General features: G+C 41.3%; 2 protein-coding genes across 2 annotated transcripts in view; one reads left to right on the top strand and one right to left on the bottom strand.

The window, feature by feature from the left end:
• The window catches only part of mtnr1c (melatonin receptor 1C), a 34,159-nt gene extending 28,982 nt beyond the window's left edge, over positions 1-5,177 (bottom strand). The window contains exon 1 of the mRNA XM_066659366.1: positions 4,970-5,177. Within this exon, the coding sequence (XP_066515463.1) occupies positions 4,970-5,150 (181 nt within the window). The 5' untranslated portion in view covers positions 5,151-5,177. The remainder of the gene's footprint in view (positions 1-4,969) is intronic.
• A 7,128-nt stretch (positions 5,178-12,305) lies between these two features.
• zgc:113208 (uncharacterized protein LOC550591 homolog) lies at positions 12,306-22,704 on the top strand. Its single transcript, XM_066661683.1, has 6 exons — positions 12,306-12,648; positions 14,091-14,258; positions 16,542-16,640; positions 19,129-19,199; positions 21,832-21,962; positions 22,120-22,704. The coding sequence occupies exons 1-6, from the start codon at positions 12,546-12,548 to the stop codon at positions 22,352-22,354; spliced, it is 807 nt and encodes a 268-aa protein (XP_066517780.1). The 5' UTR covers positions 12,306-12,545; the 3' UTR covers positions 22,355-22,704.
• Positions 22,705-22,951: the final 247 nt, after the last annotated feature.

Here is a 22,951-nt window from a genome sequence, read left to right as displayed (position 1 = left end):
ATTTTTTTAATGTAATAAATATAACAACACTTATTAATTAAACAAATCTGTGGAGAAAAATACAGATAATAGAGAATGTACATTTTTCTGAGTCATCTGTTGGCCTTCACGTGGGGCTTTTGCAAATCTCCCACAAAAAAATTCCCATTTCATTACTTATGCTGACCCACAATATACTAAAACCATGATGCAGTAAACTGCGAAGTTGTGATGCGGAAGAGATAACAGTACTTCCAAAAGGGAGACTAATTTGCGTTCACAATGACATCATCACAAAGGACTACTACTGAGGGTCCACTCTCAGGGTCGTGGAGGCAACAGAGTGAGCCTTGCTCAAAGGCATTTCAGCTGTGGATGTTCAGGGAGGAGACAGTGTTGTTCCTTTCCTATTTTTCCTACCAGTCCAGGGGATTGAACCAGAAACCTTTGGTCCTTTAACCTTTAAGACATGGGCTGCCTCTCATTGGTGAATATAGAGGGCATCAGTATCAAAAATAACAGGGATTGTCCAAACTACACACACACACTTCATACTGCTGCCACACACACACACACACACACACACTCACTCACTCACTCACACAAGAGTGTTGAAAAGTATTTATTGTCTGAGGGATAAAGACAGATATGGGGACTTAACTTTAAAGACCCCCGCGAGAGTGTGACACAGTGGAAAACACAATGATAATGTGTGTGTGATATCATGCTGCTCTCTTTAGCTCACTCTCTGTCAAACTTTCTCTTTTTCTCTCTCGCTCTCTCTCTCTCTCACACACACACACACAATAACAACCATCCACACTCAAGATAAAAAGCAAAACTGCAAAAATAAATAAATAAATAAACAAACAACCCAACAGAAGATTAAATAAATAAAGAGGCGTTACATAAACAGAGCCCCGAGAGAAGCGCTGGCATTTTGGAAGGAATGCTAGGCTAAACAACACAGACTGTGGGCGAGAACATGACAAGCACACTTCAATGAACAGGACTTGCTTTAGAATTCTTTAATTAGGTTATCTCTGACTCCACGGCAGTCCCCTCACGTCTGCTCTCAGGTTTACTGAAGTTATAAAGTGTGAACATTTCAGGCCAGTTTCCAGACAACATGGATTTTTTAATGGTAATGTGTCACTCATTGCAAAAAGCAGGTAATACAATGGGATGCTCTGGAGCAGCTGCACATGAGACAGGCTCAAGGTCAGAGGGGTATAAATTTTCCTGAGCACTGGGCTGTGGAGCAGGGGGACTGTCCTCACTAGTGTTCTTGTGGTTGAATGCCATTAAATCCTCATAGAATTGTTCCAACCGTTAATGTAATATCTTCCCTGAAGAGCAGAGAGTGTTATGGAACAGGGTGGGATCTGAGTGGATGGGAAAGAGAGGCTGCTCCGTTACTAAGGTGCTACCTGTGGAAACGTGTGGTCTGATCTGAAACCTGTGTCTGCAGGAGTTCACTGTGTGAAGGTAGTGGGAGGGTGGTGTGTGTGTGTGTCTATGGAGTATGATTATGAAATAATTCCTTTGTGATGTTTTTATTATTTTATGATTTTTGCCAGACTGCCTACCGGGCCGGCCTAGAAGAGCCGCTTACTGACTGACTGACTCCTAATGTTGAAACATGCATAACTACAGAGTTGGAACTGTTAGTTCAGCCATGTTTCACAGAGAAAACTACAGAGGCGCTACTACTGTTGTTAGTTCAGTCATATTTCACATTCCGGTTTGTGAACTAAATTTGGAACAATTTGGCATGTTTCCACCGACATAAACTGGTTCACGAACCCGAAAAATTTGTTTTCCTCTGGAACCAAAGAACAGTATGTTCTTCAGCATGAACCATGTGTGTTTCTGCGGATGTGTTTTGCGCGACACCATGTGCGTTGGCCAGAGCCTCGAGTGGTTAATTCACAAACTCAGCTGGATGGCTTGGAACTCAGCAACATTTACACATGTATTATATCTCACAGAGAGAGGAGGACTGCTGAATTTGTATTATTTCACGAGTCTAAGTCTTTGTCTGAAATATTGGAAGACATTTTGTGGCGTTAGTGTGTTTATAACTCCATATAGCCACATTATGATTCACATGTTTTAACATATTACATTGAATAAATAACTAATTGTAATTCTCAAAATCAACAAAATGTCCTTGGTCTTCTTTGTTCTTTGTGGTAGATCATCTAGCATTTCTTTTTAAGTCAAATGACCAAGAGAAACACTGATGCCGGTGTTACATATTATGAACAAATGTTTGTTCTCTTTTTTCATTTCTTATTAGTCCTGCCCATTTTCTCAACACATAATACAATAACATAATGAACGCCACATGTAAACAAAGAAATTGATATGAAGCACCAAAACTTCTCCAGACTTTGGGCGTTCCTGTTTATGAAATGCCAGAAACACCTCTGTGACAATGGCTATATGGCTAATGGCAGTCCAGCAAAGCTAGGCTTGTCTAGTATCTCTTTGCTTTTGTTTTAAGGCCTGGTGATCAGCACTCGATCTTTTTCTCTCTTGCACACACACACACACACACACATACATTTGTTATATACCACATCAGGATATATCCTGTATCTTCTAAGTTCAGAAGTGGAAATGGCTTGGTTTTACAGAGGGACCCTTCTTGTCTTTTCTTTGAAGAATCAAAAGAAGTTTCTTAATCACCTGATTTTTAAGTAGTTTACATTAAAATAATAATAATAAAAAATATTTATTGCTTTAACTGCACACTTTCCCTGTGTTAAATATAACAGGATGCTCCAGGACCTGAATCCTTTTTTTTTCTGTAAGCTCAAATTTACAACTTTTTGGGTAAATCTGAAATAACAGCTTTGGCCAACCGCAGTGTTTTTTCCTTTCGCTGCATGAATGTGTCTCTCTGTTCATTACAACACACTTCGTCATAACACTTCCATTCAACACACCACTTTAACACTGTTTAGTGCTGAGAATGATTCACCACTTAATCGCTAAGCTACCTGCTCTGTTGGGGTCCTGACTACTGGATGACAGGGAGAAAGGGGGACAACAAAGTATGCAAAGCAACAGAGGAACTACACTCTGTAATTGTAAAACTACAGAATGCGCCTGTGTAGTCAGTGGAGCTGAGAGAATGGACAAAGAGTGCTGAACAGGAGGAACAGGAGGTGGTTTAACATTATGGCTGATTTTATGTAATTCTAATAATATATATATATATATATATATATATATATATATATATATATATATAAATAAATAAACCCCTAGGCTTAACCACACTGGTCTTCAATTTTGAATAAACAGTGAGATATGGAGGATGGAAAAGCTCCTGAAGCCAGGAAAGTTGCGCTGTGGAGCTTTTCTACACAAACAAATAAACAAAGAAGAAGCAAACAAACAAACAGACAAGCAACCTTTGGCTGGAGGGTGTCACCAGCTCCCTCACACTCTGAGAAACATCAAACTCCTCTGACTGTAATTACCCAGTGTCCATCCTAATTATTTATAATTGATCATCTATAATCTGTTTTCTATAATATATAATCACTGCCCTTTTCTTCATGTGCAACATGTGGCACTTGGCATTATGAAACCCAGTCTATGTTGCTATGCAGGCTTTCCTGTGCTGTGTTATGTAATAATGCAAAGCGTGTGTATGTATGTGTGTGTGTGTGTGTATTTGGAAACACAGCAGCCAAAAGGGACACACAGCAGAACGCTGGAACACTGTTCATTTCTGTACACACTCCATTCTGAGCCTCATTATTAATGCTGCAAATGTTACATTCAGATTTTATACTGAATCAGTGAATGGGGTCCCCGGGGGTTTCTTAAGGGGATTATCTCTGAGTCCAAGTGACTTGTGCCAATCCTCTGCACATCTGGCATAGCTGCACACACACACCCTTTTGTGAATAGGTGTGTGTGTGTGTGTGTGTGTGTGTGTGTGTGTGTGTGTGTGTGTGTCTGTGTGTGTGTGTGTGTCCAAGCGGGCATTTTCAAAAAGTCATAACTACTCATGAGCCTGAAAAATGATATAACACCGCTGTCTGGCTACTTTTAAGTCCTTCGTCCTTTCTATTTCTCAGTGCAAGGCACGTGCACGTCCTTTCAGACCCAGTGTGTATGTGTCCAGGTCTGAAGTGAGATTGGAGCTGGACAAAGGTATAAGGACAGTTTATCTAATGGTTTGGGGGAGACAGCAGGGTTTTGAGCCTCCTGTTCTCTGCTTTTGTTTATCTAATCTCCTCTGAAACATGTCCTGAATCAGTTGATACATAAAGACTATTGACTGGGGACTAAAGTGGTGCAGGGGTATGTCTGGCTTGTGTGTGTGTGTGTGTGTGTGTGTGTGATTGTGTGTATGTGTGTGTGTGTAAAATCTCAGTAACTGAAAGAGCTCCTTCAACCAATAAATCCTTAAATAACGGCTAAAAACAATTAAATACTAAATTATGATTATGATAGTGTTGACCGTTCCAGGTCTAAATTATGCCCATCATAAGGGGTGGTCCACAAAGCAGTTCTCAGTTTAATAAACAAAGCCCAAAGCTGAAGACAATAGGATTCTTTCTCATCTCTGTTCCCCAGAGGCAGAGACACTGACCCCTCGACTTTCTGTTCTCACTGTCACAGCTGACTTTGTTTGTTTGTTTGCTTTCTGTATTCTTCTTTAGCTTGTTTGTGTGTGCTCACCCATGTTTATGTGTCTGCTTTATTTTTTATTTATCTGTGTTTTCTATTTTGTTAGTTTGTTTGTGCATTTGTTGGTCCAACTGCATTCCTCAAGTATATTTTTTTGTTGATCTGTGTTCCTCAGTTAGTTTATATACTTTTTTTGTATGTGTGTGTTTTTTGTTTGTTTGTTTGCTCACCTGCATTCCACAATTTGTTTAGATGCTTTTGTGTGCTTTTTGTGTTTGTTTGATTGTCTGTGCTCACCTGCTTTCTTCAGCGACCTGTTTGTTTGTTTGCTCACCTGCGTTCCTCAGTTTCTTGTTCCTGCAGACTGAGAGAATGACCAGCAGGTTTCCCACGATGTCCGCCACGATGGTGAAGATGAGGACGCTCGCGAGCGTGCCACTCACGGGGCCCGAGGCTGCGCTCGCGCTGCTGTTCCGCGCGCAGTCCGTGCAGCTCGCGTTACCCTCGAGCGCCATCCTCTTCGTCCTCTACATCACCATCATCATCATCAACAACAACATCATCCCCGTTACCCTCAGCCTCGCACCTGAGATTCCTCTGTCCGCGCGCTCCTCCTGGCGCGTCCGCGAGCCTGTCCTGGGACCGGGACCCGACGGCTCCGCTCGAGCTCTCAGCGCTGCGCCTTTTGACCGAGAGCGCGTGCGCCTCCACATCTTGTCCTTGCTGTGAGTGGCATGAAGCGCGAGGCGGAGAGAGAGAGGGTGCACTGCTCACAACTCAAAAGACTTTCCCCGAGAGCTCGTGCCCCTTCCTGCTCGCCTCCACGCGCCTCCCTCGACTGACTGAATCACATACACACACACATACGAACAAAAATACATACACACACTCATGGCTGAGGACAATTTTACACACATACAAACACACATTCTTTCTCTCTCTCTCTCTCTCTCTCTCTCTCTCTCTCTCTCACACACACACACACACACAAATACAAATAGATTTTTAACTGAAGTTGTACATTTTTATGGAGTTTCCCATATTTATAAAACATATATAACTAATTTTCAACAGAAGAGGATTTATTTTGTCAACCTTCTTTGGGAAACTAGGTCACTGAACAGTAACACACTCACACCTGTGGACCACTTCCCACACTCACCCAGTCACTCTCACACACAAACGCCTTTCTACAGAGGCAGAAATCTTGTTCTCTGGCCTTGAATGACTAAGTGAATTTTTCTTGAAAGATGAAAGGCTTATTATGAAATGTGAACCAATCAATATTTTGCTTGTGGCCACAACCATTCTGCAGCTCTCCATTCTGCCATCTGCACTTGGTCCTCAGATACACCAACATGATGAATTCCCACACGCCAACTAACAACACCCTATGTCTGATCTTCTGCTGCTATGTACTCACTCTTTTTATTCTGATGGAGGCCAAAACATGGCTCTGTGCATCCAGAGCTATGCTGCCTCCTCTTGGCTAACAAACGGGACAGTTAAAACAGATTTTACTGCTGTATTGAGGCATGAGTCCTTCTCTCTATATGTTCTCCATCAGAGTCAGACCACACCTGAGGTTTCAGGTTTAACCTCCAAGGATTACTGCAACCTGAAACCTTGATTTTGTGTGTATGATGAAACATAGAAGTAAAACTGCTTTCAGTCCTGGCTGAACTGGTTCATTTTAGTCTGGAGAGAAATCCCTGAGTGTAAACTAATATTGCTTTTCTACTGCATGGTCCCTACTCTACTCTACTATACTCAGCTTTTCTGCTTTTCCATCAGGTGAATTTGGTCCTGGTCCCTGGAACTATTTTCCTTTTAGTCCCTGCTCTCTGTGGTTCCAAGCGAACCAAGTATGAACTAAAATGTAATGTGTAAACCTTGCCATGGTCTTTTGAAGAGGTTCAAATGCTCCTTGGTTTGGTGGCCAGTGAAAGAATCCTGTGAAAAAACTGTACTGATCTGTCTGAACTGATGACGGAGCTGTTTTCAGTCCCAAACTACAATAACAGCATGTGAAAACATGATGAGTAAATAAGGCTTAATGATACCACCACTATTATGATTTCCAAAGCCCGCTGAGTTTTGAGACATTACTTGCTACGTTTTGGGGTGAGTTGTGGTACTGGAAAATGAACCAGGGACCAAACAGAGAATCTAGTATCATAGGTGTCAAGACATGGTGCAAACCAGGTAAGTGCCCTTGCTACAGCCTGTAGAGAACAGAGAGGAGGTACAGATAGGTCACTACTGAAGATATACAACGTGGCAGGAGCTTTATCACTATAGCTGTGTTCCAAAGCCTAGGCTGTGGCCAAGTTCGGTTGCATTTCTCAGCCGATACATCAATGTGAAGGATCCTTCCTATACAGCCGAGAAATGCAGCCTACTTTCGGCGCAATTTGAAGGACGCAGCAGATATATGCTTCAAGTCTCTCAGTTACCCACAATTCTCTGCAGACGTATGGTGCATTGGAGAAAACAAACAAGGCACGGCGAAAAAAGCGGACCTTCAGGGTGCATTTACCTTGTAAAGTGGAAAACAACTAGCTTATTGGCATATTACAGTAACATATATGGCATATATTTAGTAGTATTTTATTTTTAATCTCAGTTGAAATGTAAAGGTTTAAAATTGAAGTTTCAGTGTTTAAGGTGGAAGTATGAGTTTTAATAAAATTGTTTAAATAGTATTGTCTTGCAAGATAAAGCAAATACAATTTATTTTAACTTACAGTTGTGTTAATGCTTCAAGACCTTTCCAGTGATGTCACGACAGAGCCTCCTTAGACCGTTCCATTTTTGTGATCAGGTTACTTACTTACTATCTATCTATCTATCTATCTATCTATCTATCTATCTATCTATCATCCATCCATCCAGCCATCGTTACACTTATATAGGGCCTTTCTAGACACCCAAGGATGCTTTACAATCCACACTGCTCAGAACACTCAATCCACACACACTGGCGAGAAGCGGCAGCCAAATGCGCACAGCATACTCTCAACCAGGAACAATCGTCCCCCTGGAGGACTGCATTGGGCACTAGGATTTCACCCAGGACAGAGTGCCAATCCATATCTGGGCACACACACATTCACTCACACATACAGACATTCATTCACATACACACTCATTCACTCACACACCAGAAGAGTTACTAAGTTACTAAGAAGGAGTCTTCATAGGAGAGTCCTACGTAGGCCAAAGCCTAAGCTTTGGAACGCAACTTGTGTTGCAATGTCCTCTTCAATGCAGGTCACAAACATCCACTTGGCTACACTCCTTGTTGCCTCCCTTCAGTAATTGAGCTACAGGATATTTACGCAAGGTTGCCCAACTTCAGAAGCTCTGCATCTGTGCAGAGTCCCTCTAACACACCTGTCTCCAATATCCAGAAGCCCCTGAAGGCTTTAATTACCTGGCTCAGGTGTGCTAAATTGGAGATGGATAGATCTTCAGAACCGTAAATTAGCTCTCCTGCTGTAGCACATTCTTGGCTTTTTTGGCTCCAAACCAGTCACTGCCAAGTTGGCAAGTTCTTTCTCTATGAAACACAGCAGACCATCTTGAGCTGGAATCAGGAACTCAGCCAGCCTTAGCCAGCCACTGATACACTAATTTAGATTGTGTGTGAAGCCTTACTCGGTTTGGCATGGTGTTTCAGGTCTATTTAATAGCAAGGCAGGTTCCAAGAAATGTAGTTTCCTGTTCAGCAGAAGAATCAGTGAAGATGTAGATGATACTATTCAGCCTGAGGTGCTTTGTGTTTGGACCACACAGAATCAGGTCTGTAGGTGTGCATATTACACACAACTATTGGGTTCTGTTGTTCCAAATGAATGCATTCCAGTTCATATCCAGCAGTGACAAGCTTTCATTACAGAAATCTGAAGTCATTTTGTAGTTGGCACCTATGTGTGAAACAACTAAACACATTGAACAGCTCATACATATAAATGTGAAATGTACTTTTTGTTGTCATTGCCCATCAGCAAAACTGAGCCTCTACATCTAAGTAATCTGTGGCTGTGAATACACACACACTGACTTAGACATACACACATCTGTGAATTGTCTGGACATATATACACTTCCATTCATTTTCTCGAGATTTACCATTATCATTACAGTTAATACTACTAGCTTAATCCTAACCCTAAACTTAAATTTAATTTAAACCTTACCCTAACCTTAATACAAATATCTCTTAATTTTAAAACGTAATGATTACTTTGTGGGGACCAGATAGTGGTAACCACAAGGAAGACAAGTCCCCACAATGTAAGTCTGCAAACTAGGGTTGCCACATCTGAGTAGGGGTTGTGGGGGGTGGTTGGGGCGGTTGTCATCCTATTGAGGGTGTAGAGGTTGGAGACTAACCCTAGCTGTGTAGGGAGCGAGTTGTCACAACGTTTTCGAAAACAGCCTACATAACAGCCAATCAAATAAAAGCATCCATCCGCTACAGCAACATAGAGCTCAGCGCCCCATGCCTATGTAGGTGTGGGGAAGAGAACACTGACGCAACAGCAGAATATATGTTTATTTAAAGGTGAATGAATATGTGAATGGAAGTGCGTTTTCACAAAACCAGGACAATAGGCGTCCTGAGAAGGATGATTAATTTTCCGGGACAGACAGTAAAAAAGAGAACAATCCCGGGAAAACCAGGATGTGTGGCAACACTACTGCAAACAGGTTTTGTTCCCCCACACACACTCTCACACACACACACCCAGAGAGAAGTTTGTGGTTAGCTGCCTTTCCCAAGTGCATTTTAGCTGTGGATGTTTATGGAGGAGAAACTGCTGTTCTGCCCCCTCTGCCCCCATTCTTCCTGCCATTCCCAAGCACTCTTCTCTACACCTGACCTCACACAGACTAGTGAAGAACTCACCAGCATCATCAAATACAGTGCCCTGAAGCCAGGATCGATCCCGGAGCCCCAAGATCCTGCAGCAATGTAGTAGCAACACCACCTACCTGTATATTACAGAGGCATGTACATAAATTATTTGTAGTAAAACCGAGTTTTGTGAGTTTGACACATTTTAGCTGTTGGTATGAAAGAGTTTTACAACCCACACTTGCATAGTTTAAACACAGGCATGATGACTTTATTAATTATATATAAACAGACATGTATTTTTTAGTTCCCAGATATAATTGGCTCATTAGGTGAGGGTTGCTGATGTGTTGTAGTTGTAAGAGATGCTCATTTCCATGTACCTGTTATCCTTGATGACAGGGAGATCCTCTGGACTGGTCATCAAGGCATTAGTTCAAAGTTCTGCCCTGTGGCATTGCACTAATTGGTGTCTGCAAGTTTCATCCAGAAAATGATGAGAAGGTGCATCATATTGTGTAATCCTGTGTGGGTCCCTTAATGAATCCAATTATGCCCTGTTTTTAATGAAGACGTTTAAGCTCTCTGAGACAGTTTAACACAAAGCAAACACCATTAAACAACCCTGTGGCCATTTTACTACGATGCTATGAATTCCTGCAGAGTCATGCTCAATCTCTCAGGGTCACTTGTGGTATGAAATTTTGATGTAGTGCCCTTCTTACAACCAGCTCCTTCAATATGCATTATACAACCGCTTCTTCGGAACTGCAGCTTTGAAACCATGCCTCCTGTTTCAGATTTATAGACACAAGGCACCTCAGGGAAATGGTTTACGACTCAGTCTCTCACTCACTGACATACTTATTCATATTTAGGTAATTCTGCACAACAGGCATTTAACCACTGATTCAGTGCTTTTAGATACACCCCCCCTTCTCTCTCTCTTTCTCTCTCACCCACTCATACATAGGCAATGTGTAAATGTCTTTAAGTTGGGTTAGCCTATTTAGCTTCAACCATAGCCAAGGAGTTTCAAGTCTCCAAAAATCCAACACACTGCATACATTTTGTATTTGCAAACTTACATAACCAAAGAGGTTTCGAAGATGTATAGAACATTAAAAAAAATTTGAGTAATGTTTAAATCTTTATAAATTTGGGCGGCACAGTGGAGCAGCAGGTAGTGTTACAGTCACACAGCTCCAGGGACCTGGAGGTTGTGGGTTTGAGTCCCACTCCAGGTGACTGTCTGTGAGGGGTTTGTTGTGTTCTCCCCGTGTCCGCATGGGTTTGGTGACTCAAAAGTGTCCATAGGTGTGAGTGAATATGTATATGTGGCCCTGTGAAGGACTGGCGCCCCCTCCAGGGTGTGTTCCCGCCTTGCGCCCAATGATTCCAGGCAGGCTCTGGACCCACTGCGACCCTGAACTGGATAAGCGCTTACAGATAATGAATGAATATTCTACCAATAATTACTGTCCAAATCTCAATTTGAAATGTTCTCAGCTGTCTGCTACAAATATATTTGTGTGTATATATTTTTTCATCTTTACTTTTGACTTTTTTGCAGTGTTCAATACAAAATAAATTCTGAATTTTAATGAGGATGTTACATATTTGTGAATTAAACATATCAAGAAAAAGCAGAGCAACAGACCAAATATTTAACATTAAAAAGTAATATGCTTTAATAAATGATGCATGTATAATGAACTTACCTTAATGTACTTTTCAGATGTTTTCTCCTCATTATTAACCCTTATATTTTATTCCATTGGGAATTTCCACTGGGTAATACATGCTTATGTATAAATATAAGAAAAAAGTGAACATTTTTTTCTTGAACTTAAATTAGTCAAAATAGTACAAATAAAGTGTAAAATATGAAGAACAATATTCAAAACTTATTTCAGAAAATGCATCAACAGAAGTGCCTTCTGCACTTGAGAAAAAGAACAGCACTGCTGTCTTTGTTGCTGTGGTCAATCTTCTTGGCTTGAATTTCAACCAATGCACTAGTGAATTGTTCAGGATTTGGAATGTGCAACCTCTGGTAGTTGTGTGGCTAAATGACAACAACACAGACAGGCACTCCAGGGAAAGTGACTACTGCGCCTTTAAAGGGAATCTAGGATCTATGCTAACAAAGCAAAAAAATATATATTTTAACAAATAAATGCGATACTCACCTTAACCTCCATAGTGAACAACTTAGATATTATAGTATATTTTTCTCAACAGTCACTTTATTCTGTTTATATGAAAACATGTCTTTTTAAAGGTGCACTAAGTGATTTTACTTCACTTTTTGTACCACATAGTTGTAAAATATAAGAGAACATGATCTTAAATAGATATTTTAGCAATAACATCAACACAAGTGCATTCTGGGCCTGAGAAATCTTGTTTGGAAAACTGCACTCTGGACCATGGAGTGGTGGTATTTGCAGTGGTAACTTGTCTGCTGTAGGTCGCCTCAATTAATGCGTTAGAGCAGATTTGGGATGCGGGACCTCTAATAGCTAGGGAGGAAATCTACAGTAACGCTGACAGGCACTCTGGAGAAAATGTCTAGTGCACCTTTAAATATTGTTTTGGAATGTTAAAGGAAACAAACTCAGGTGTATTGATAATTAAATTTAGCATTGGATTTAGACTTGTTATTGGATCAAAGAGAAAAGTAGTATTTAATTTAAACTTTTAATCAGTTTTTACCAGATAGAGAAGAAAAGTGTAAAAAAAAACAACAATAAAAACTAGGCTCCTTCGGTTGTTTTTAAAGGTTCTACGCATGCGCAGCGGCTCTACCGCCTTTTTGTGTGCAGCTAAATGTAGACATGTAAACAGTGCAGATTAAAGCTTAATTCGGGATTCTTTTGAGAAATTGAACAAGGCTGTTGTTTCACATGTCAGAAATGTGTGATGTATTTTTGAGTGTTAAATCCGCTGAAAACATTGCCGTTACTGTCAGTTACCTGAAGAACTGAAAACACTGCCGTTACTGTCAGTTTAGCTGAAAAAACTGTTGAAAGCACTTTAAAAGATGAACAGAGGCTCAAAGAGAAAATCCAGCACAGACGAAGCCAAAAACTCAGCGAGAAAGAAACGGAAAACTAAAGAGGAGCAAGAGAAACAGAAAAGTGACGGTAAGTTTCACTAACTGCTTCGAATCAATAACCGCGAGCAAAGATGAAGAGAACTCTCCGTTCCACCTTAAATGGCGCATCAACGACTGAAAAAGAGGGATAGGGTAAATGAGAGAAAGTGTGAGGGAGAGAATAAATGAGTGAGGGGTGGAGAGAGAATGAATTAGTGTGAGGAAGAGAGAGAACGAATGAATGAGTGAGGGAGAGTAAAATAATGAGTGAGGGAGGCAAAGTGAAATTGAAAGTGTGAAAGGGAGAGAAAGAAGAACAATATGTGAAATGGGGAGGAAGAGAAAATATTAACTTTTTAAAAGATGTCACACACTTTGAATTGAAACCATTGTCTTGAAAGTTATAGAAAGAGTGGTGTCTGAAAAAATGACAGGCTTTTGCCACATTAAACAGAAATAGATGAAAATCTGTGACAGCGCTCTTTTGCTTCTCCTCCATAGCTTCCTCACTGTTTGATTTCATATGAAAGCCTCCTTCAACTTCCAAAAAAGCATCATCACGAGCATCTTGCTCAGGAGATCAGGCAAAATACTGCTTTGAAACCCAGTCCCGATTTAACACATAATGATCTTATCACTGTGGTGCTCTTTAAACAGTCCTTCCACCTCAAAATAAAAGTATTCTTTGAAATCAACATTCTGAATTCAAAGGGGACATACCCCCCATCCCCCGCCCACTCTACCACCTCTCCACCTCTCCACCCCTTCTCCACAGTGGAACACAGTTTTGGTTCTTAATGAAATGTCTGTGACCTGTTTTGGTAAAAAGCCCACAAGCCCCACAGCAACATTCCCCCTGTCTACACAGCCCTGCTCAAAACGGCTGCTTTGAGTGCCTGTACCTTTAAATGTTAATGAGCCGCTCACTATTCACCCTGACCCAAGCACACAACAGTGTGGAGCAGAAGCTCTAGTTTTCAGCCCTTTTCGCTCAGTTCTCGTTCTCCGTTCTCAGAGTAAAAGTACTCTTTTACTCAGTACTCTCCACGCTCTGACTTTTCTCTCACATAAACAGGGTCCAGCGCTGTGATTGGACAGATTCGGGGGGCAGGGGGCAATTCTAAAGGCTTTGCACTTGATGTCCAAACCGTAGCAGAAATCACAGGGCGGCACACAGAAAACTGATCAGGTGGTTTTCTTTTAGTGGCTCCAGATCATACACTAAAAAACATTTTTTCATTATATGTCGCCTCTAGGACTTTAGTGTTAATTAAAGCCTGAGGTTTAAGTCTGAGTTTATATTTTCTTTCTTTATAATCATTCATGATAAACAGTCACATGACAGTTTGTGTTAGGATTAAATAAATGATTACAGGAATGTTGGGGTTGGAAGAGAGTAGGGTGGGCTGTATGTGAAGATATTTAACATCTTTTCCTGTGTATAATTACAATCATATGTCTGTCTTGTCTCTTTTATAAACTGTATTTCAGCTCCCAGTCCTAGAGATGTGTCCCCATTGAGTAGAAATGTGAAGGGAAAAGCAGGTGGGAAGAAATTTGTGCAGAAGACCACCCAGAAGACCCACAGGGAACGATGTGCTGGATCCCAAAGTGCCACAGAAGTGAATAGAAACAAAAAAGGACAACTCGTTTTTGAAGGTAGCCTACACTGCTAATGCGCTGTCTCTCAGTGTTTTCTGAACAGTGTGAGCAGTTAATAATGCAGCAATCTAATGCAACTTCATCCAACTAAATACAGCATCCATGAAAGCTACATGTTGTGATTAAATCTAAACAACATGTAGGGCCTGTTTACACCTGCCATAAAGTTATGGGGATTGGCTCAAGTTCGGATTTCACAAGTCCGCATGAAATGTCAGATATAAACACCCCTTGAGACGCATTGTGATCGGATTCACTTAAACAACATTTGGAGGTGGTCAGAGAGGATCCCATCCATATTTAATACAAATGTAAACAATGCGTTTTCCATGTCCTGAGAGGAGGGACAGCTGATCACAGCAGAAATCACAGTGGCCTTTTCCTCGGCTGCTGCAAACGTTTCCCTGCCTGTTTTAAAGGTTTATTCCAGAGGTTTGAAAGTGTATAATACACTTGAAGCAGCAGCTGAGAAACCACGTTTACATCAGGATAGTGGAAGAAAACAAGATGAGCAAAAGCAGCTTATAATTTTTGCAAAGTAATCCTAGAAATTCTTATGTCTTGAAAAGCGTAGGAACCCTGACTTGGCTACAGTAACTGAGATAATATTCACTCAGTGTTCTGGGCCGTGCTGTACTCTGGCCTTACTGAGCTTTTGGCTTTTCTGCTCACCTTGTGATAAATCCCACGAGGCCATGCATTAGAACTCATTGAATGTGTGGGCATCTGGGATTAACTGGGAGGGCACGGACGTTGGGGTTTGCTGCATCTACAGCTTCATACAGATACTTTTAGCACACAGAATAATATAGAAAGATGAGGAATGAACTACAAGTGCAGCCAAACATTAGGCTGAAATATGTTCCTTAAGTGATGTGAAGTTAAATTCTGATGCACCACTTTTAAGGAGGAAGGGCAGAATTGGTTTTAGGTGGGATCCTCTCCTTTGGTCACTGTGAATAGTGTGGTGTGTTCTCTCTGTGTCACCATGGGTTTCCTCCCACACACGTTGGTAGGTAAAGTGGCTGTGTGATATTATCCACAGGTGTGAATGTGAGTGACTGGGTAAACATGTGAAATGGTCCACAGGTGTGAATGGATGAGTGTGTGAAAGAATCCAGAGCTGTGAGTGACTGTGTGAATGTGTGAAATTGTCCTCTGGTGTGAATGTGTGAGTGGCTGGGTGACTGTGTGATGGAGTGGCCCTGTGTCAGGTGTGCCCAGTGATTCCAGGGAGGCTCCTGACTCACTGTGACCTTGACCATCATGAAGTGCTTGCAGAATATGAAGGAATGAATGCACTGGTGATTTCATTCATTCATTCATTGTCTGTAACCGCTTATACAGTTCAGTGTTGCAGTGGATTCGGAGCCTATCCGGAAATCAGAGCACCCGGAGGAAACCCAAGCGGACTGCACTGGTGAATAAGTAGCCCAATTTAACTAGTCTGAGCTGTGTTTCTTTGCTTTTTTTTCTCTGCATGTGTGACGTGTTACTGATTGGATGCTGTGTTCCTGTGCCTCCAGCCCATGACCTGATTAAAGTCATAATGGTTTCAATGTTGACACTGGTGTTCATTGTTTACATGAAGTGTTTAGTAAAATTTTCCTCACTGCATCAAATCTCTATTCTACTTCACTCTTTGGCTCAGTGCTCTTTCTGGAGAATTAGAGGAACCTGTATTTATCTAGAAGCACTGCACCCTTAATCCCTACTTAGCACAGGCCCTGCCATGCATATTCCCAGAGTGCTGAGAGGGTTGAATCATTGTTCCACACATCCTTGAGTGGTTCAAACATCTCTAAGCCACGTCTTAAAACTCCAGCTGTCTATTGTATAATCATCAATTCAGAGCTAAACGAGAGACTATAGTACATGCAGTGAATGATTGTAAAGACAGAAGAAAGTCAGTGTGAAGGGAGGAGTGAAGAGGACTATATATTTGGGGTTTTGTTTCAAATAAACCCCACAAGCGATAATTTTAAATCAGACCAAATGCGCCCCCCTCAGGAGGATTCTGTCTATTTTGTGATGCACCAGGTTTCAAACTGCAGCATTCACACTTGTACAACAGTAACGGTGCAATTGCACCAGGGTGCATTTAAAGTAAACAAACTCCACTATGAGTAAATAAATCTGTCCAATTCAGTCACGCCATGTATATATTACAATATAATAACAATATTACAAGTAGTTACATCTTTACTCACATTAGCTTTCAGTTTACACTCTGTGCAGACTAAAGTTTTATCGCTGGGATGACTGTTCTCTTGTTTTTAGGTCACCCAGAATTTCAGCCCAATATGACCCCCAAGGAGGTTTTGCAGGCCGGCAGTTTTGGGGGAACCTACTTCAGACCCATCTACTCCAGCATTACCAGTAAGCCACAGTTTCACTCTCATTCATCTCCTCACTTCATGTCATTCTTCAGCTTCAAGACGCAGAGCCATAGGATATAGAGTGATGGAGATATAAGGGATTTTCACACTGGTAGTTGGTGCGCTCTGGTCTGAATCAGTAAAAGAGTTTGTAAACTTGGAGCATTTTCCTCTTGGTTTGGTTTGTTTTCACACACGGAAAAATGCAAGAGCACCACAAATAATGTGAGAACGTTCTCTCCACGGATTGGTCAGACAGATCTGATTAGCGCAGGGGTGGGCAATCTTATCCGCAAAGGGCCGGTGTGGCTGCTGGTTTTTGTTCCAACCAACCAGGAGGTCACATGATCATTTGTTTTACTCAAGCCAACTAATTAAAGGAGTGAAATCAGGTGTGCTTGAGCCTGAATGGACTTAAATCCAGCAGCCACACCGGCCCTTTGCGGATAAGATTGCCCACCCCTGGATTAGCGGCTACTATTGAGCCAGTGCACCATTTATTTACCTGCTCTGTCCAATACACACAGTCCCCCCTGGCTACAGGTGTCTCTTAGCACAAACCTGATAATTGGGTTGGATTATGGAAGCAAACCTGTCTCATCAGACTTTGAAATATTACCACCTTTGAATTTGTAGCACTGAGTTTTTTTGCACTGAAATTATGCATCTGAATTTTGTTGCTTTTGAATTTAAGTCTTCAGATTTACACCTCTGAATATTTTGCTTCGAAATTATGCATCTGAATATAATTGCTATTGAATAGAACTCGTGAATTTTCAAGAACACGTTTTCACTGTTATTATTCAAGGTTAATAAATTCAGATAAAAAAATTCAAGCTCAAAAATTCAAACAATATATTTCAAAGTTGCTCAAATTCGGTAGACATATTCAGATGCCAAAATCCGAGTTAAAAATTCAGATACACATCCGGGATACAAAGGATAAGCAATCGATTCATTTGGATTTTCTCTTTCACCTTAAATGGTGCTGTAGTTGCATTCTGTCACCGCTAGATGACGTACACAACTTTCCTTCTGCGGATATTATCTCTTTATTTTCAAAGTGTCTCAAAAATCTAAAAGGCTCACTGAAGACACAATATAACAGACTTTTTTTTTTTTTATCTGAGTATATTAATCTTGAATAATAACAGTGAAAACATTCATTCATTTTCTGTAACCGCTTATCCAGTTCAGGGTCGCGGTGGGTCCAGAGCCTACCTGAAATCGTTGGGGAAATCGTGGGAACACACCCTGGAGTGGGCGCCAGTCCTTCACAGGGCAACACACACACTCGCACATTCACTCACACACTAACACCTACGGACATTTTTGAGTCACCAATCTAACGTGTGTTTTTGGACTGGGAGGAAACCGGAGCACCTGGAGGAAACCCAGGTGAACACGGGGAGAACACACCACACTCCTCACACACAGTCTCCCGGAGGAAACCCACACAGACACAGGGAGAACACACCACACTCCTCACACACAGTCTCCCGGAGGAAACCCACGCAGACACAGGGAGAACACACCACACTCCTCACAGACAGTCACCTGGAGGAAACCCAAGCAGACACAGGGAGAACACACCACACGCCCCACAGACAGTCACCCGGAGGAAACCCACACAGACACAGGGAGAACACACCACACTCCTCACAGACAGTCACCCAGAGCAGGAATCGAACCCACAACCTCCAGGTTCCTGGAGCTGTGTGACTGCGACACTACCTGCTGCACCACTGTGCTGCCCCAGTGAAAACATGTTCTTGAAAATTCACGAGTTGAATTCAAGAGCAATTATATTCGGAGATGTAAATCTGAAGTCTTAAATTCAAAAGCAAAAAAATTCAGATGCATAATTTCAGTGCAAACAAATTCAGTGCTACAAATTCAAAGGTGGTAATATTTCAAAGTCTGATGAGACAGATTTGCTTCCATATTGGATTCAGGTATTTCCACATTGTTTCCAAATACAGAATACAGATATAGCATTCCCCAAATGTCCCTTGAGTCCTGTTGAAGGGCCCTGAAGTGACTCCTCATGAAGCTGGAGAGGTTGGACACTGGTCATGTAAAAATGAATGATGCTTGTCATGTACAGACACTTGTTTGTGAGATGTTTTATCATCATAGCAGAAACAAAGGGTGTTTGTGCACAGGTTCACCACAGCAGGGGAGACCTCAGGATTTTAAAATCTTTGGCTGGTTGTTTTATTTGATGACATTTGGCAGCCTGTCCTTACCCACATAGATAATATGGGCTGTAATGTTGACTAAATAGTGAAATAATACTCCTTTTGCAAATTAGATTAAACACCTTTATTAGAATGTGGCTGGGCTGCATCACACTGGGCACACAGTTCTCTTACTCTGTGTGGATTTCAATTGGTGTTTGTTCAAAAGGCTCCTGTTAAATCTCAGAGCTGAGGTCTGAGGTCCACCATTTAGGAATGTCTGATCTTAATCAGACTTCTGTGTTGCAGAGCAGAGCTATAAGGACGTGTGGAAGGAGCTTCCTCAAGACTGGCTCCAAGGACTTGACATCCCTAAACAGGTAAGCTCACTCTACACACCTCAAAATAGAGAACAATATCATGAGCTAATGATTTGACTAATGGAATACAGAAAGTGTGACATGAAACTTGAGTTGTTTTTGAAGTCCCCCGTGTTACTGTCAAGTTGCACTAAAATTATGCACGCAGATCTCAACAGGCAACTAGAGTAAAGCCAGCCTGAGACAGTGTTCATTAGCCATTGTGGTAAAAACCCTTCAAACACAAAGTCTACCGCTCCAGCCTGAGGAAAAGACAGCGTCCCATTTCCTCGAGTTTGATCCCTGTCAGCTGCGCAGCCATTATAGCTTTATGGAAGGGACAAAAGAGATCCTGCTCATTAGTGAAGGAAGAATGCCATCTCTCCTCGGTGTGGCTCTCCTCCCTCATCCTGGGGAGGTGTACCACTGTTGCTATGGCGACCGCTCCCACGGGTTGTCATGGTTATTAATGTGGTTCTTAAATTTCTCGGATGGCCTTCGGGGTCCAAATAACCAGAACCTGAAAAGTCAGACACGAGTGTTGTTAAAGGTACAGTTGGGTCAAACATCGATACAGAGTACAGCCTCAGGTAGCCCATAAACAAGGTGCTTGTCTGATGTTTGCTTCAGTTAGATTTACATTGAAGATACATTCTGTGTCCAAATATTTGTAGAAACCCTTTGTAGTTTATTAATTCATCTGCTTTAGCTCTCCCCCATCTATGGAAACACATTTTCACTTCAGCACACACAGCCTGTGTAGAGAATAAAATGAAATAAGACACTCCGGAGCAGCTGCCCATTATCATAAAGTCACCAGACTCAGCCAAGAGTAGGCGGCATGAAAGAGTATAAAGCCCACAGCCCATTGTTGGACCTTGGAGCTTTGCAGCTGTTTTCTCTAAATTGACAGATCTCCATCCAGTAGCTTTAGGATGAGTTGGAGTGGTGTTTGTGATCCGGAAATATTCGTCCAACACCAGCACCTGACCTCACTGATGCTCTTGTGGCTCAATACTATCAGATTCACAGACAAAATGTTCCAACGGCGAGTGTAAAGCCTTTCCAGAAGAACAGAGTAGTGTACTGACACTTCACCCAGCTGTTATCTATAAACACTGACTCAGGTACATTATATAGCTCAGAGGTATTCAGACTTTCAGGAGCCACCTATAGCTTGTCATTTGAGAAATTATCCCATTCGTATTATTAACCAATTACAAAATAGGCTAAAAGCAGCACATGACAACAAGATCTTCTCCTCTTTTCTTTGGGGCTTTCTCTCCTCATCCAGGGTTCCGTCAGCCCATGAAATCCATGAACACACACTCCTAATCTTGAGGGTTTTTTTGCTGATCCAGGGGCTCAGCAGCAGCCCCTAAACTCCATGATGCTACATTTCTCACCTGACATTAATATGGACTCTTATAAAAAAAATTAATTAATTAAAGCATCTGTGAATTTGGTAAAAAAAAATAATTAAATTGTAAATAAATAAATAAGTCAATGTGAAAATATAAAGTTGTATTCCCCCCACTGCTTGAATACCTCTGGTACAGCTAAGTACAATAGTGGTATCCAAGGCTGTATTTTGTCTTTACTTACAGATAAAAATCATTGAATCTGTTCTAGAAACCCCTCATGGTTAATACAGTTTATAATCTTCTGTTACGTGTTAGCTGCTTGTACTTCCAGTAAAAACTAGCACAAGCAAAACATGTGAATTTAATTTGGAATAGAGAGAGTCAAGTATATGTTTTTTTTTTTTTTTTTTTTTTTTGGCAACACATATCCTTAAATCCATCAGCTCATGTTCTTTATATCAGAGCTGAGGTTATGCAAGACAGATTCTGCTGGAAGTGCGTCATTCGGGTCACTGTCACCCGTTACGTCAAGTGATGCCATCCGTGAGATCTGGCTCTGTCAGAGAATGGGTTTATTACCTTTTTATTACCGATCACATGGGCCCAGTACATCTGAGCAGTCCAGACAGGCGGCTGCGCCTCCGTGGTTCAGAGAGGTCAGTGCCGACTGGTGTGGAAAGCCAAAACAAATACTTGATTAATGGGTTTGCTTCCCAGGAATCTTCTACTGAAAATGAAACCTGAACGGAGCTGTCTGCCGAAGCGCAAACACAAACCCAGTTCAGACCTGCAGATGGGGCTGTGGATTTAGCTTTGCCTGCGAGCTGACACAAACTTACTTTCTGTTTGTGCTCTATGAAAGAAGGAAATACCCTCAGAGCGGTTCTGCTGTTCTGTGAGTTGGGTTTTAAGAATGTTCAGTACAAGCTATTCCTCAGGGTGTACAGACGGCTGCTGTGTTTACAGTGAAATACAGTGGTTTTGCTTTAGGCCTCTGTCTTCATTGCTATGTAAACGTTCTCAGGGCTGAACAAACACGCAGGATTTTGACTGTGATCACAGCAACATAAAATAAGATCATAATTGATACGGCTTAACTAAAGTTCCTCATGTAGAAATGTAATTCATTTTTAGGAATAATTAACTCTTCAAATCATAAATAAAAGTGGGGGGAAAGGAAACTTCCTTGGTCAACATGAGGAAGATATGCAATGTCACAAAATACACTACAGATCACTACAAAATTGACTGTACCTATACGCGTGTGTGTGTGTGTGTGTGTCTTGCAGGTGTCCTCAGCAACATACAGGGAAGACGTTAACATCTACAAAGTGAAGTGTGGAGGCAGTTTGGAGATGTGGGAGAGCAGCGGCTGGATTAAACCTCAGGATCCATACGGCTGGTTCCAGTGGTACTGCAGGTAACTTCACACCCCATAAATAATTAATTTGTTTATTTGTATTTACTTATATAAATGCAGAAATATTTATATAGAGTGACAATAGTGCATAGTGACATAAGAGTTAATTGTAATGAAGAGCTGTATGTTGATATTAAGGGTGGTTAATTTACTGTAGGTTTTTCGAGGGTCGCCGAACAGAGGATGACTCACGGCAGATCAGTCGCTGGGCCAAATGTGCCGGGGTCAAAGGCCGCTGGAGGAATAACCTCATCTCAAAGGTGGTGCGTTCTGGCCAGAGGTTTGATGATGTCAGCGTGTCTCCGGTGGTCCGGCAGACCCTCCAGCACTGGGGCTACAGGCTCACTGAGGAGGATTACAGAGAGGGAGCAAAAAGAGTGACCAACAAATAAACAAACAGCAAGAATCCACTCTGATTTTAATGTCCAACACTGGACTTTCGCTGATAGTGGTGTCTTTCTTGTGCTGAGATATTCTTTTAAATTCATGACAACGCTGCTCCTCTCAGTTTTGGAAAAGCGATGGTCTTTGATTTTTACATTGATGTGTTGGAAATGTTTTAATATTAGATTTATTACAAATTGTATGAAATGTGTAATGAACTATGGAATGGGTTTAAATGAACAGAATTTATCTACCAAACACATGAAATTGAAATATTATTGTACATCAGGATATTGGTAAATATTAAAAGGTTTAATGTTACTTATTATTTTATGTTAATATACTCTCAAGTACCATGGACAAATTAAAAGGATTTTTGTAAATCTGAGTATTCATTTTTGTCTTAATTCCTCTGTACAAGACTTTGAACTGTTTGAACTCTGCCTTCCACTTATATTACATATAAATTTATGATTTTAATACAGTGAAACTAAATGTGCTGTAAAATAACTCAGAATATGAAGACAACATAATTAGATTTGCCAGACAGTAACTCAAGATTACATGTGTGTATATTATATTTTTTTTGGATGAAATTGTAACTT

The sequence above is a fragment of the Hoplias malabaricus genome, chromosome 2, assembly GCF_029633855.1.
Source record: "Hoplias malabaricus isolate fHopMal1 chromosome 2, fHopMal1.hap1, whole genome shotgun sequence".
Taxonomy (NCBI): domain Eukaryota; kingdom Metazoa; phylum Chordata; class Actinopteri; order Characiformes; family Erythrinidae; genus Hoplias; species Hoplias malabaricus.
Note: the sequence above shows the minus strand (reverse complement) of the source record. Positions and strands in the feature narration are given on the sequence as shown.

Coding starts and splice junctions, on each gene's coding strand:
- zgc:113208 (XM_066661683.1), top strand. CDS start 12,546: ATGAACAGAGGCTCAAAGAGAAAATCCAGCACAGACGAAGCCAAAAAC. Junction 14,259..16,541: donor AGGACAACTCGTTTTTGAAG/GTAGCCTACACT, acceptor TCTTGTTTTTAG/GTCACCCAGAATTTCAGCCC. Junction 21,963..22,119: donor TGGTTCCAGTGGTACTGCAG/GTAACTTCACAC, acceptor AATTTACTGTAG/GTTTTTCGAGGGTCGCCGAA.